Source organism: Salmo salar, chromosome 26 (assembly GCF_965601325.2).
Source record: "Salmo salar chromosome 26, fSalSal1, whole genome shotgun sequence".
NCBI classification, from domain to species: domain Eukaryota; kingdom Metazoa; phylum Chordata; class Actinopteri; order Salmoniformes; family Salmonidae; genus Salmo; species Salmo salar.
In genome coordinates this window covers 44,904,099-44,920,157 of record NC_138316.1, presented here as the reverse complement: position 1 = coordinate 44,920,157, position 16,059 = coordinate 44,904,099, and the positions used below count along the sequence as shown (strand labels likewise).

Below are 16,059 nucleotides of genomic sequence, written 5' to 3'. Positions count from 1 at the left end.
GATAAGTACCATGGTCTTGTAGTGGATGCGAGCTTCGACTGGAAGCCAGTGGAGTGTGTGGAGGAGCGGGGTGACATGAGAGAACTTCGGATGGTTGAAAACCATGCGGGCTGCAGTGTTATATTACTGTATCTATCAGCATTTGAGAGGATAGTGTGGCTGTGACATGACATTTTCATAACAAACATCTAGTCCTGCATGCTTCTATTCCTGCAACCTGAAACATGACCATTAGGCCTTTAATATAATGTTGGTTTGCAACCTTGTTGTAGGCCTATCCATCCCAGGGGGATGTTTGTTTTATAATTGACAGATGACCATGTTTGTTATCAAGAAATATTTTCCTCAAGTCTGCCTTTTACTTTGTGTTTTTTTGGACTGACAGTGTGTAGGATATGATGGGGAGGTAGCCTATAGATGGCTGGGGTGAAAAGTGGAGGGGTAAGTCCAGGCCAATAGGGATTTCTAGGTTCTCATCAGACAGGATAAAACGCCTTGTGTTGACAGAAGTGACAGGGACAAGTGACAGGCATTGGATCGTTGCATGCTGAAGGCTTAGGCCGCCACTTAGGGAGTGGATATTTAAAGGCATGGTAACAGGCACGTTCACCAAAGCTGAGTTTACTGACAAAGAACAGATAACAGATTTAGACACAGTCTTAATGTATACAATGGTGATACTATGGTGGTACTACGGTGATACTACGGTGATAGTATGGTGATACTACGGTGATAGTATGGTGATACTATGGTGATACTACGGTGATAGTATACTACGGTGATAGTATGGTGATACTACGGTGATAGTATGGTGATACTACGGTGATAGTATGGTGATACTATGGTGATACTACGGTGATAGTATGGTGATACTACGGTGATAGTATGGTGATACTACGGTGATAGTATGGTGATACTACTACGGTGATAGTATGGTGATACTACGGTGATAGTATGGTGATAATACAGTGATACTACGGTGATACTATGGTGATACTACGGTGATACTTGGTGTTAAAAAGGCCAGCTCTTATGTAGCAGTTACATCAACCCTAATCTAGTAGTTAGTTGTACTTGTTCTCATTAGTGGTACCTACAAGACCCCACTTGTATCAGCCAATCACAGTCTGCCATTCCCTGTGCACCTCACTGAACCTCGCTCCTGTCTTCAGAGTGAGATCGCGGTCAGAAGTGAATGGACTCAATAATTATTTTAGCAACAATGTTTATCTTTAATTTACAATCTGTAGAAACTATGAGAATAGAAATGTTCAGAACTTTTGTGAAACATCACAGCACAGTTGAAAAAATATATGGCAAATAGAAATCAAAACTGGATGGTGTTAAAGATAGAAGGGTGGGACTAATAACAACAAGATAACTAATTTTAAATATACCGTGTCCATAAAAAGTATATAGGTTCAGAACCTCTGTGAAACAGCAGTTAAAATATATATGGCAAATAGAAATCCAGCTGGAAGGACATCAGAAATAGATGGGAGATGACCATGTTTGTTATCAAGATGTTGCTAAGGCGGTCAAGTTGATATTCACCATATGTTTCAGGTATTTTCCTGTCATGTGTGTCATGTTACTGCTAGCCAGCTCAGCCAGAATGTGAGCCACTAACGCTAGCTCATTAGGCTTGGTGATGAAGCTCACATGTACCGTTTCAAGGGAAATATATTCTGTTTATGTTGTCTGTTTATGCGTAGAGCTGTGTTTATGTACATTTACAGTCTTTATGTAGCCTCATGCTACCATGTACTGTGTATAGCCTTATGATGTATGTATGTAGCCTAATTAGCCTGTGCCTTCGCTTGTGGTGCAGTTGCTATTCCACGTTGGTCGTGGTCTTGTGCACATGCACAGACCTTAGTTACATGGCAGTCATGTTTCAATTGTATATATGCTTACCAGTAACTGGGCCTTTGTTCTGTCAGTGTGTACTACTAGCTGTGTGTATTTGGCTGTGCTCCGTACGTTGTCTGGAAGCCCCTATTTATGCTTATTATTTTCTTGTATCTTTCCATTGAACAACTTTTAGGAGTGTGGCGTGTTGAACCCAATATCTGCAATAAACCTGTTCTGAAGACATCTGATTAGTTCTTGCCAGACAGACCTGTGGTGGCTGATCCTTATCCACTACCACTTGTATCTCTCTATTAGTGCTGCTCTACATGGTCCCGACCCGTCAGCCTTTAGTGATGCTCACTGTGGTGGAAGTGTTTCACTTGTCATCTGGCACGAACACACACAGACGCACAGTGTAGCCACAAGTAACCACATACAGGAAACTTCAGTCAATAAGAAGCATGTTTGGAAATTCCCCACAGGATTAACGATAATTTCCACATCCTCCTTCCATGTTACAGACATCTCATTCCCCATCATCCGTCCATGTTATGGACATCTCTTTCCCCACCCTCCTTACATATTACGGACATCTCTTTCACCATCATCCTTCCATGTTACAGACATCTCTTTCCCCATCATCCTTCCATGTTACAAACATCTCTTTCCCCATCATCCTTCCATGTTACAGACATCTCTTTCCCCATCATCCTTCCATGTTACAGACATCTCTTTCCCCATCATCCTTCCATGTTACAGACATCTCTTTCCCCATCATCCTTCCATGTTACAGACATCTCTTTCCCCATCATCCTTCCATGTTACAGACATCTCTTTCCCCATCATCCTTCCATGCTCCAGACATCTCTTTCCCCACCCTCCTTCCATGTTACAGACATCTCTTTCCCCATCATCCTTCCATGTTACAGACATCTCTTTCACCATCATCCGTCCATGTTATGGACATCTCTTTCCCCATCATCCGTCCATGTTACGGACATCTCTTTCCCCATCATCCGTCCATGTTACAGACATCTCTTTCCCCATCCTCCTTCCATGTTATGGACATCTCTTTCCCCATCATCCGTCCATATTATGGACATCTCTTTCCCCATCATCCTTCCATGTTACGGACATCACTTTCCCCATCATCCGTCCATATTATGGACATCTCTTTCCCCATCATCTGTCCATATTATGGACATCTCTTTCCCCATCATCCGTCCATGTTACAGACATCTCTTTCCCCATCCTCCTTCCATGTTATGGACATCTCTTTCCCCATCATCCGTCCATATTATGGACATCTCTTTCCCCATCATCCTTCCATGTTACGGACATCACTTTCCCCATCATCCGTCCATATTATGGACATCTCTTTCCCCATCATCTGTCCATATTATGGACATCTCTTTCCCCATCATCCTTCCATGTTATGGACATCTCTTTCCCCATCATCCGTCCATATTATGGACATCTCTTTCCCCATCATCCTTCCATGTTACGGACATCACTTTCCCCATCATCCGTCCATATTATGGACATCTCTTTCCCCATCATCTGTCCATATTATGGACATCTCTTTCCCCATCATCCATCCATGTTACAGACATCTCTTTCCCCACCCTCCTTCCATGTTATGGACATCTCTTTCCCCATCATCCGTCCATGTTACAGACATCTCTTTCCCCATCATCTGTCCATGTTATGGACATCTCTTTCCCCATCATCCGTCCATGTTATGGACATCTCTTTCCCCACCCTCCTTCCATGTTATGGACATCTCTTTCCCCATCATTCGTCCATGTTATGGACATCTCTTTCCCCACCCTCCTTCCATGTTATGGACATCTCTTTCCCCATCATCCTTCAATGTTATGGACATCTCTTTCCCCATCATCCTTCAATGTTATGGACATCTCTTTCTGGTGAAAAAGAAATAAAAACATGTATTTCAGTCACACATGGGTCAATTCTGTCTGTCTTTGTGCATGTGTGAATGTCATGCATCCCTCCATCCCTGTGTCTGTGTGTACGCACAGGCATGCACATGTGTGTGTGTGTGTGCATGCTTGTGTGTGTGTGTGTGTGTGTGTGTGTGTGTGTGTGTGTGTGTGTGTGTGTGTGTGTGTGTGTGTGTGTGTGTGTGTGTGTGCTTCAGCATACATGCATGTGTAACCGGTGTGAAATGGCTAGCTCGTTAGCTGTATGACCAATAGCGTTTCAATCATTGACGTCACTTGTTTTCCCATGGCTTTTGTGGAGAGAGATAGGTAACAATGCTTTTGTCAATGTGTTCAGAGTCCCTGGTTGAAGCCCAGGTTGAGGGAAGGAGAGAGACGGAAGCAACACGTTACACATGGGAGGTGTGTGTGCGTGCAGGAGCAGGCCCTGTGCCTTTTGTTTTCTCTCAGGTTGTCTAAAGCTTCAAAGGCCTTAGTACCCAGACCAGGAAGTGATGACAATTCTGCTTTAAGACAGAGGGGGGTGTGGTGGACGAGACAGGACAGGTGTCTACTACCCAGCCCACACATGTTTAGTCATCTGAGAAACACACCTCTCTACGTAGGTGCTGCTACTGAGTCATCTCGGCTTCCTGTTGGTCCTGACTCGGCCACCAAAGACCCTCTACTGCAGGCCTGGGCAATTCCAGTCCTCGGCGGCCTGATTGGTGTCACACTTTTCCCCCATCTCTAGCAAACACGCCTGATTTAAACTGATTGCATTTTCAACTGAAGATCAAGATGAGTTGACTATTGGAGTCAGGTGTGTTAGCTGGGACTGGGGGAAAAGTGTGACACCAATCAGACCCCTGAGGACTGGAGTTGTCCAGGCCTGGTCTACTGAGTCATCCTGACTTCCTGTTGGTCCTGACTGGGCCACCAAAGACCCTCTACTGAGTTATCCTGACTTCCTGTTGCTCCTGACTGGGCCACCAAAGACCCTCTACTGAGTTATCCTGACTTCCTGTTGCTCCTGACTGGGTCACCAAAGACCCTCTACTGAGTTATCCTGACTTCCTGTTGCTCCTGACTGGGCCACCAAAGACCCTCTACTGAGTCATCCTGACTTCCTGTTGCTCCTGACTGGGCCACCAAAGACCCTCTACTGAGTTATCCTGACTTCCTGTTGCTCCTGACTGGGCCACCAAAGACCCTCTACTGAGTTATCCTGACTTCCTGTTGCTCCTGACTGGGCCACCAAAGACCCTCTACTGAGTTATCCTGACTTCCTGTTGCTCCTGACTGGGCCACCAAAGACCCTCTACTGAGTTATCCTGACTTCCTGTTGCTCCTGACTGGGCCACCAAAGACCCTCTACTGAGTTATCCTGACTTCCTGTTGGTCCTGACTGGGCCACCAAAGACCCTCTACTGAGTTATCCTGACTTCCTGTTGGTCCTGACTGGGCCACCAAAGACCCTCTACTGAGTTATCCTGACTTCCTGTTGGTCCTGACTGGGCCACCAAAGACCCTCTACTGAGTTATCCTGACTTCCTGATGGCCACCAAAGACCCTCTATTCCCATCAGGTACTGCAGCTTAATGACTATAGAGAAGAATGGGGCATGTTGAGTCATTTTTTACATTCAGCATCACTACGTCAAGTGAAATATAGCATTCTTTCTAACAAAGATATCTACAGTACATATATTTCAGGATGTTGTGTATCCCTGGAAATAATCATCATGTATGTAAACATAACAGTTTTGAAAACATTGCTTGGTCTATTGGCATAACAGTGGGTATGGGGTAGGTTGAGCATAGGGACAGAGGAAGTTGAGCTGCCTTGGGGTAAGTGAGTAATGGTGTCCTGTGACATTGGGGGTGATGGTGCTGGTAGGTCAAAGTTTCATTCATGGAATGGGGTTGTGGTATATTGTATATCTTAAATGTATGCATACATTCAGATATAGATTCTCTCTGTTCAATATCACTTACCCTTCCATTTCTTGACCAGTTGTCTGGGACAGGGATGTTGTTTTGATGTGCCAATTCGTAGACAAGTTTTCTGGGTTTGAGGCTACTAAGCCCATGAGACTGATCTGTGAGACTCCATGTCATCAGATATGAATTTGTGTTCCTCTGCTACTCTATCTTTGCTGCTGCTCCAAAGGACTTCTTCCCTTCTCTCACTTCCTCTCTCAACAACGTCAAGGGGGACTAGACCACTGCTTGTTTTACGTTTGTATACATGGGACATGATGATGTCTGCTCTGTAACAATACAAATGCACTATCTTGAGTTCATATGCATGACATATCGCAAAAACACTATGCATATAAAACTGACCAAATGTAATCAACAAAATACAATCATAATTTGTATGGGCTGTGGTGGCTATTGGCTCAACTTACCCCGAGGCAAACATATAGACTATATCCACACAGCTACAAGGATGCACTTTCCTGCTAGGTTTAGGACCTCATATTTGAGCCAGTTTTCTACAGCAGGTAAATAATCTTGCACCAACAGAAAAAGTGAAATATTATGTGGATTATAATTAATGGATATTTGCAGCTGTTGATACATTATTTGTAAGGGGAAATCAAGTATGACATTTAAAAGTTTAAATTACAAACTTCAGAAGGCTTTTTAAACCTCAAATACACTACACGTTTTAAAAGTTCTCCTGAAACAGGGTGATCAAATTAAGATCCTACATCTGTAAAACAATCTTAAAACGATCTACTTTGGTTTAGATACAAGCACCATGAAACATATTAATACATTCATTTGACTTGGTGAAAATCTTTTTTTTTTTTATCTAACTTGCTTACCATTTTTTCCATGTGGTTTCGTCCTTCACAGACTCCATGAAATGACAACCTGTTCCTAAATATTTGGTCATGATTAATATGGTTGGATAAAAAAAAAAAGTTTCCTATTGGTAATGTGAGAAAGCGAGATATGGATAGTTAAAGAGAGAGAAAGAGTGTATGTGTGTGTGTGTGTGTGTGTGTGTGTGTGTGTGTGTGTGTGTGTGTGTGTGTGTGTGTGTGTGTGTGTGTGTGTGTAAGAAAGAGATCGAAAGAGGGAGAAAGCCAGAGAGGGAGAGTTTTTGAAAGAGAGGGTGTGTTCTGTGTTCTAGCCCACCTCCGCCAACCAATCGACTGTCACTAGTCATCGATGATGCACTGACGTGACTCGCATCTCAGTATATAAAAGTTGAGCTACACCCTTCAAACCACTTGAGTCATCCCACAGACACTCCTAGGAAAACAAGCCAGCCTTCTTGGGAACAGAAGCACAGAGCACAGCAGTACACGTTCTCTCATCTCTCCCTCGATGCCTATCTCTGATCTCAGGATGTGGACTCTACTGCTTGGGGTCATTTTGGGACTTCTGGCACCTGTTCAGTCCAACCCTGTTCCTGGTGAGTAACAATGTATTACTGTCCCAGGACCAAATGAGCAAAACCCTGCTCTATGGCTCAGTTGGTAACATATGGTGCTTGCAATGCCAGGGTTGTGGGTTCAATTCCCAGGGCCATCCAAATGTAAAATTGCATGAGAAATTGTGTTCACATTAAACAAGATCAGATATTATGGTTGGGGTTGCTTGTCACAGTCTGACAACCATCCCCATTGTAACAACGTACCCAGTAAGCTAAATTACGTTTAAAAGACACCTAGAAGCCTTATATTCCAAACGTTGAAAAGACGTCTATGTTTCACAAGTTTGGGCAGCACAGTACAGTACAGTCCAGTGGAGTTTAATTCAGCACAGTACAGTACAGCCCAGTGGAGTTTAATTCAGCACAGTACAGTACAGTTCAATGGAGTTTAATTCAGCATGGTACAGTACAGTTCAATGGAGTTTAATTCAGCATGGTACAGTACAATCCAATGGAGTTTAATTCAGCATGGTACAGTACAGTTCAATGGAGATTAATTCAGCACAGTACAGTACAGTTCAATGGAGTTTAATTCAGCATGGTACAGTACAGTTTAATGGAGTTTAATTCAGCACAGTACAGTACAGTTCAATGGAGTTTAATTCAGCACAGTACCATAAAGTTCAATGGAGTTTAATTCAGCATGGTACAGTACAATCCAATGGAGTTTAATTCAGCACAGTACAGTCCAATGGAGTTTAATTCAGCACAGTACAGTACAGTCCAATTTAATTCAGTACAGTATATATTTTTTTACTTTCTTGAACAAAATATCTTTCTCTGAGTCATTGTATTAGTATAAAATAATATAATTAAAAAATGTTTGGGAGCATACAATATAGCTCTGTATTTATATTGTTTATTTTATACAGTCTTTTTTGCTCCTCTTTATCAAGGATGTCAATAATTATGGGCCCGACTGTATTTTGTATAACTGGATTTGAGGAGACATTAATCTGGGTTATTAAAGCTTCCCCAGCTGGCCATTGGTTGTGCATTAATCTGGGTTATTAAAGCTTCCCCAGCTGGCCATTGGTTGTGCATTAATCTGGGTTATTAAAGCTTCCCCAGCTGGCCATTGGTTGTGCATTAATCTGGGTTATTAAAGCATCACCAGCTGGCCATTGGTTGTGCATTAATCTGGGTTATTAAAGCATCCCCAGCTGGCCATTGGTTGTGCATTAATCTGGGTTATTAAAGCATCACCAGCTGGCCATTGGTTGTGTATTAATCTGGGTTATTAAAGCATCCCCAGCTGGCCATTGGTTGTGCATTAATCTGGGTTATTAAAGCATCCCCAGCTGGCCATTGGTTGTGTATTAATCTGGGTTATTAAAGCATCCCCAGCTGGCCATTGGTTGTGTATTAATCTGGGTTATTAAAGCATCCCCAGCTGGCCATTGGTTGTGTATTAATCTGGGTTATTAAAGCATCCCCAGCTGGCCATTGGTTGTGCATTAATCTGGGTTATTAAAGCATCCCCAGCTGGCCATTGGTTGTGCATTAATCTGGGTTATTAAAGCATCCCCAGCTGGCCATTGATTGTGTATTAATCTGGGTTATTAAAGCATCCCCAGCTGGCCATTGATTGTGCAGCCAAGTAAAATGGGTCACTGTCTAAGACCTCCTGTTGTATCTGAACACAGGCTTATGGAATTCAAGTAATCCTATCCTCGTCTGATGAGTCTGCACTTTTCTACTTCCCCGGAGAGCTTCATCGTGTTTCAAACCTACCTGTTCTCTAGCTCAGTGAATACAGGGGGACCTATTATTTACATGTTTAGTGCCTAAGTCCCCCCCTCCCCACGTAGACAGACACACAGCAGTCTTTGTAGCAATTGCTGAGCTGTTCCAGCAGGTGCATTAATGTGTATATCCTGAATTTCTGTGAAACCAAAGTGCTTTGGTGAGTTTCATACAAGCTTGGGTGAGAAGGGAGAAACCTCATATAGGTAAAACTGTTATTGGACAGGGAGAAACCTCATACAGGTAAAACTGTTATTGGACAGGAAGAAACCTCATACAGGTAAAACTGTTATTGGACAGGGAGAAACCTCATACAGGTAAAACTGTTATTGGACAGGGAGAAACCTCATACAGGTAAAACTGTCATTGGACAGGAAGAAACCTCATACAGGTAAAACTGTTATTGGACAGGGAGAAACCTCATACAGGTAAAACTGTTATTGGACAGGGAGAAACCTCATACAGGTAAAACTGTTATTGGACAGGAAGAAACCTCATACAGGTAAAACTGTTATTGGACAGGAAGAAACCTCATACAGGTAAAACTGTTATTGGACAGGAAGAAACCTCATACAGGTAAAACTGTTATTGGACAGGGAGAAACCTCATACAGGTAAAACTGTTATTGGACAGGGAGAAACCTCATACAGGTAAAACTGTTATTGGACAGGAAGAAACCTCATACAGGTAAAACTGTTATTGGACAGGGAGAAACCTCATACAGGTAAAACTGTTATTGGACAGGAAGAAACCTCATACAGGTAAAACTGTTATTGGACAGGGAGAAACCTCATACAGGTAAAACTGTTATTGGACAGGAAGAAACCTCATACAGGTAAAACTGTTCACAAGTGTGTTAGAAATGGAGGCCTGAGATTGCTTGACATACAGGATAATGTATTTGATGTCAAATTTTAAGAACAATGACAAAGTTAAGAGCAGTTACTTCTCCTTTTGTTTGAAAACAGTATTTAATGATACTCAACATTCAATGAAACAGTTAAGATCCTATGGAGAATTCAACAAATACCTAAGGAAAGGGGTTAGAGATAAGTTTGGGATTGGGCAACAGTATCCCTGGTTAGCTCCCTAGTACCCCCTCTCTCCACTGTACACACTTAGAATTAGTGGTGACTTGACGAACCCAGGAGATCCTCAAGGAACCCCTGGAGATCCTCAAGGAACCCCTGGAGATCCTCAAGGAACCCCTGAGTTTCTCAAGGAACCATTGCTAGTCAATGGCTCATATTTGCACCTTTGTTTAGTTGAGGGGTTCTTGTTGGAACCTTTAATGTTTCAATGTAGCAACAGGTTCCAGGAGGAACCCTGGAGTGGAGGCGTGGCTTAATAGGGGTGTGGCTTTAAGATATATCTTGTTGGGTCACCGGTTTGAGTAAATGTAATTTCTGTTCATCTGTTCTGTTGTTCAAGGAAGCTTACAGAGGTGAATGACTTCCTCAGTCAAGAGCCTATGAAAATCGCAAAGTTGGAATAGTTACTACTTTATTACTATATTTAATCAGCAATGTTTATATTATTCATATTATATTAGAATATGCATAAATATTGAAGAAATAATTACATTTGCAGTGTACAAACTGAACATGGTGAATAGGAATGACATTTACTCTAACGGGTGCCCCCAAAAAATTATCTGAAAGCCACACTTCCAATAAGCCACGCCTCCAGTCTTCTCATAGGCTGCCAGCTCTAAAATATATTATTAAAAAGGTTCAAAATGGAACCCCTCCCATCACAAAAAGGTTCCGGTGGGGTTCCAATAACCTTTTTGAACTGGAAAGGTCCTGCCGGTGTGGCAACCCAAAAGGTTCTTCCAGGCATCTTTACTGCTAAGAGTGTATCCCTGGTTAGCTCCCTAGTACGCCCTCTTGCAGGAAAAAGATATATGCACACCGTATTCACGTGAATGCCTCTGTTGGGGCATAACATTTGGGCACCTCTTCAAAGCCTATCCTAAACTCTTTTGAAGTAGCACTGTTGACTAATTATGGCAACAGAACAGGGAAAAGAGACAAGCCAAGACATTGTTTATTTAAAGGCTTGGGTGTGTTGATTTTGCGGTTCAATAGAACCGAATGATTTGATGAAACTGCCTCTATCACACACAAAGGCAGACGATTAGTCATCCCAGTTAATATTTATGTTTCCTGTATGGTTAGTCAGAACACGACAGGTTCACACAGGTACTCCAGGGAGGAGCCTGAAAGGCCACGATACTCCCAGGCCTTCCTTTGTCATGCAAAGACATCAAAGCTCAGTAATTTTCCTCTACTGTAAAGGTCAGGACATGACGTTAGTAGGTAATTATTGAGCTAAGGTCTTTTCTTCTCTTCGTCACAGCCTCGACAGAACTTCCAGCTCTGGCTGCTGGAGATTTTCTTGGGGAAACTTTCAAGTTCTTCAATAAGCTTGTAGTGGGTCCCCCGGATGCCAACAATGGAACATCCAGCAGTGATGAAACACTGGACCTAGATCATCTGGTGACCCCTGACCCTGTGACATCTGACCCGGAAGACCAGCTGCCCACCTTTGACCCAGAGGAGGGCAGCACAGATGAGACAGAGGGCAGCACTACAGAAGGCAGCATGAAAGACTCCACTTCGGGACAAGACGACGAAGGGGAGCTGTTTGACGCCAACCTTAAACCTAACTTTAACCTCCGCTCCAGTCCAATTCCTCACCCCAGTCCAACTCCTCGTCCCAGTCAAAGCAACACAGAGGACAATTATGAAAAGTACGACTATGATTCCAATCCAAGTGATAGACCTGATTCATCAGAGGAAGATGAAATGGGCCTGATCCTGGATACTGAAAGCCCCACAGTAGAGTTTGTCCCCACAGCAGAGTTTGTCCCCACAGCAGAGTTTCTCCCCACAGCAGAGTTTGTCCCCACAGCAGAGTTTAACCCCACCACAGATTTTCAGATGGATTTGGAGGATGTTAACGCAATCCTTGACCCTAACCCCAGCCCCAGTCCTTATCCAACTCATGATGCTAGCACCACAACAGAGCTAGAGGAGTTCAAGGACGATATATTCAGACCAAACTTTGTCCCCAGCCCTAGTCGTGTACCAGATCCCAGCCCCAGCCATAGTCCCATCTCAGAGTTTGAAGAAGAAGACCTGTTACCTCTTAGCCTTGATCCAAGCTTTAGTACCACCTCCAGACCTAGCCAAAGTCGAGGGACCAGCCATACACCTAGTTCTAACCTAACCAGTATGACAGACTTGGAGGAAGGCGGGGCTGCAAAGATGAATACAGAGCTGGCCTTCACCTCAACCACCAGTTCTGCTGCACCTACAACAGTCAGGATGAATTCAGACATCGAAGGGTCAGGGTCGGGATTCCTGCCTCAGAGTAGCACCACAGTAGCAGCCCCTGCTGGTGAGGAGGACCAAACATACAATTCCCTAGTCGATAAGCCATTAATTGAAACAAAGACAAGAATTCAAGGCACCAATAGGCTTGTTCTACCAAGGGAGGAACCGGCAGTGGATACCTTTACAGGTACAGTACTGTTAATCCAGGAGAAGTGTACCAATATTCTGTCCCTTCAAAGTTCTTGTGTTCATAATAGTGGCATTCAGAATTGAGATCCTTGTACTTTACTCATACTTCTGCGTAAATCATTCATTGATGTCAATGGAAGGCTTACACAAAGATATTAGGTTGTCAAGTCTGAATACGTCCCATTGTATCTGTTAGCAGTGTGGGCTAGGGCATGTCCATTGTATCTGTTAGCAGAGTGGGCTAGGGCATGTCCATTGTATCTGTTAGCAGTGTGGGCTAGGGCATGTCCATTGTATCTGTTAGCAGTGTGGGCTAGGGCATGTCCATTGTATCTGTTAGCAGAGTGGGCTAGGGCATGTCCATTGTATCTGTTAGCAGTGTGGGGTAGGGCATGTCCATTGTATCTGTTAGCAGTGTGGGCTAGGGCATGTCCATTGTATCTGTTAGCAGTGTGGGCTAGGGCATGTCCATTGTATCTGTTAGCAGTGTGGGCTAGGGCATGTCCATTGTATCTGTTACAGAGTGGGCTAGGGCATGTCCATTGTATCTGTTAGCAGTGTGGGCTAGGGCATGTCCATTGTATCTGTTAGCAGAGTGGGCTAGGGCATGTCCATTGTATCTGTTAGCAGAGTGGGCTAGGGCATGTCCATTGTATCTGTTAGCAGTGTGGGCTAGGGCATGTCCATTGTATCTGTTAGCAGTGTGAGCTAGGGCATGTCCATTGTATCTGTTAGCAGTGTGGGCTAGGGCATGTCCATTGTATCTGTTAGCAGTGTGGGCTAGGGCATGTCCATTGTATCTGTTAGCAGTGTGGGCTAGGGAATGTCCATTGTATCTGTTAGCAGAGTGGGCTAGGGCATGTCCATTGTATCTGTTAGCAGTGTGGGCTAGGGCACGTCCATTGTATCTGTTAGCAGAGTGGGCTAGGGCACGTCCATTGTATCTGTTAGCAGAGTGGGCTAGGGCATGTCCATTGTATCTGTTAGCAGTGTGGACTAGGGCATGTCCATTGTATCTGTTAGCAGAGTGGGCTAGGGCATGTCCATTGTCGTAATAGTCAGCACTCTGGCAGGTCTATATACCTGCTCTAATGAGAACATAACTTTTATGTTAGTATTGAACACATCTCTTTGAGTGTATATTGTAGTTAATCTATCTCTATTTCCACAGTTCTTCATGATGCAGCTGCTGTAAAACCAACCCCATCCGGACAACATGATTCATATACATCGGGTCAGTTCCTGAATCATACATGCCCAGCTAACAAGATATGCTACTGATAAATGAGGGAACGTTCTGCTCCTTTTTGCAGTTTAAATTTGAAGACAATGTTTTATGAATATACTAGAGGACCCAGTAGACACGGTCACTTCCACTCACTGTCTGCTTCGTCTTCTTCTCCTCCTCCAGGTTGGTTGATCATCGTTGCCTTCGTCGCAGGCGTTGCCGTCTTGGTCGTAATCTGTGTTGCCATAGGTACCAGAGACAGGTAAAATCCACCACTTTCAAACCCATCCTGGAAAATATGTTCATGAGATTGAAACATGTTGTCACTTAGTTACAAACCATGGAATTAAACCATGTCAAATCATGTTGCAGGTGGAATGCACCGGCCCAGGCATCTGAGAAGAAGGTCGCCAGAGCGAGCTCAGGAGATGAGAAGGCGGAGCGGGAAATGGAGAGGTTTCTGTCTAAAGAGAGGCCAAGGGAAAATGTCCACGCTGGAGAGTACACTGTTATACTTCTGGAGGACGTCCCAGAGAAAGAGCCGCTGGACTGAGACGGACCAAGGAGATGCAGAACGGGGACAAAATAAGAACAACTGGCACCTTAGAAATAGAATGGAACGGGTCTCCCCATTTTAGTCAATGGTGGCATAATGGGTGGCATAATGGGTGGCATTATGGGTGGCATAATGGGTGGACCCCCTCCCCCCCCCCATTCTTGACACACACGGGAAACTGTTGAGTGTGAAAAACCCAGCAGCGTTGTAGTTCTTGACACAAACGGGTACACCTGGCACCTACCCCGTTCAAAGGCACTTAATATTTTGTCTTGTCCATTCACCCTCTGAATGGCACACATACACAATCCATGTCTCAATTGTCTCAAAGCACAATCCAGTCTCCTCCCCTTCTTCTACACTGATTGAAGTGAATTTAACAAGTGACATCAATAAGGAATCATGGCTTTCACCTGGATTCACCTGGTCAGTCTATGTCATGGAAAGATTTCTCACAGCAGGAAAATAATCCTGCAGCAACTGGAAATGTGAATTATTGTGTGGATTATAATTAATGGACATTTTTGTAGAGGTTGATAATGCATTTTGTAGTTACGGCAAATCAAGTCTGACATTTTTAAGTGGAAATGACAAACTTTAGAACTCTTTTTAAACTTTGAATAACTACAAGTTTGCATTTCCTACCTTGCAGGAAATTTGCTGCAACAACCGGGTGATCAAATTAAGACCCTACATCTGTAGCTAGTGATACAGGATTCTATGACTATGAATGGAGACATTATAGAATGTACGCGGGACACGTCTGTGGCGTGTGAGTTTGAACTGTCCCTTTGACCTTTGGTAGCCCAGATAAGTCAGGTTGATAAACACCTGTACCGATGGGCTATGGATAAACACGTTGCTATATCTCTGTTGACATTATGTATATTATTAAAGTTACAAACAAGGTCATACTGAATTACTAATTCTCACTCACCGACCAGTGTTGTTGTTATTGGTGTTGTTGTTGGTGGTGTTGTTGTTGTTATTGGTGTTGTTGTTGGTGGTGTTGTTGTTGTTGTTGTTTTTGTTTTGATATTGCACAATTTTTTTTATCAACAAATCTTATTTGTGTACATGTTTATGATCATCCTGTAAAAGAAAATACAGAATCCTTACAGAATATAAATGAATGTCTTTCTAGATGTTTCATAGTGATACGTACACTCAGGGACTCACATAAGTGCTACACAGACAGAATAAGTCAAGTATAGTAGAAAGTGAAGTCTTAATACCAACCTACTTAGAGCCCAGCTTTTCACAGCATTTCCACGGGGTGTAAAATCCTGCTGACTTGTGGCATTACATATTATTCAGATGAATGCCGGTATGTGAGTTATAGTAAGTATAATATACTTTATACTTCATGTTGATTTGTTTTAAGCACTCAGTGTTCTTCTAGTGTTAGACAGTTGTATGATTCTCATTGCATAGCTACTGCTACAGTATAACGGATGCATTTTTAAATCATTACAACACTTCATTAGTCAGCTACACTAAATGGTTACCAAATGTAGTTTCTCCCTTCTATTTCCATGTCTGTTCATATAAAGTGTACTGCAGATCATTTTAAACTGAGCACTAACTACAGCTACTAGGGTTTAACTACAACTACTACTACCATGCTTTGCTACTCTATAAGTCATGAAAGAAAGTATCAGTTTTGAATTTTTTATTTCAACATTTATTGGTTTCCATAATTATATGTACACAAGAAGTAGTAAAACACTTTACCACACTTTTAGTCCA

At 43.1% G+C, this 16,059-nt stretch overlaps 1 protein-coding gene across 1 annotated transcript; it reads left to right on the top strand.

Annotated features, from left to right (window-relative positions):
* The first annotated feature begins 6,969 nt into the window (after positions 1-6,969).
* On the top strand, positions 6,970-16,059 carry LOC106587778 (uncharacterized). The gene is made up of 5 exons (XM_045708770.2): positions 6,970-7,229; positions 11,358-12,524; positions 13,698-13,760; positions 13,938-14,016; positions 14,127-16,059. The coding sequence occupies exons 1-5, from the start codon at positions 7,142-7,144 to the stop codon at positions 14,305-14,307; spliced, it is 1,578 nt and encodes a 525-aa protein (XP_045564726.2). The 5' UTR covers positions 6,970-7,141; the 3' UTR covers positions 14,308-16,059.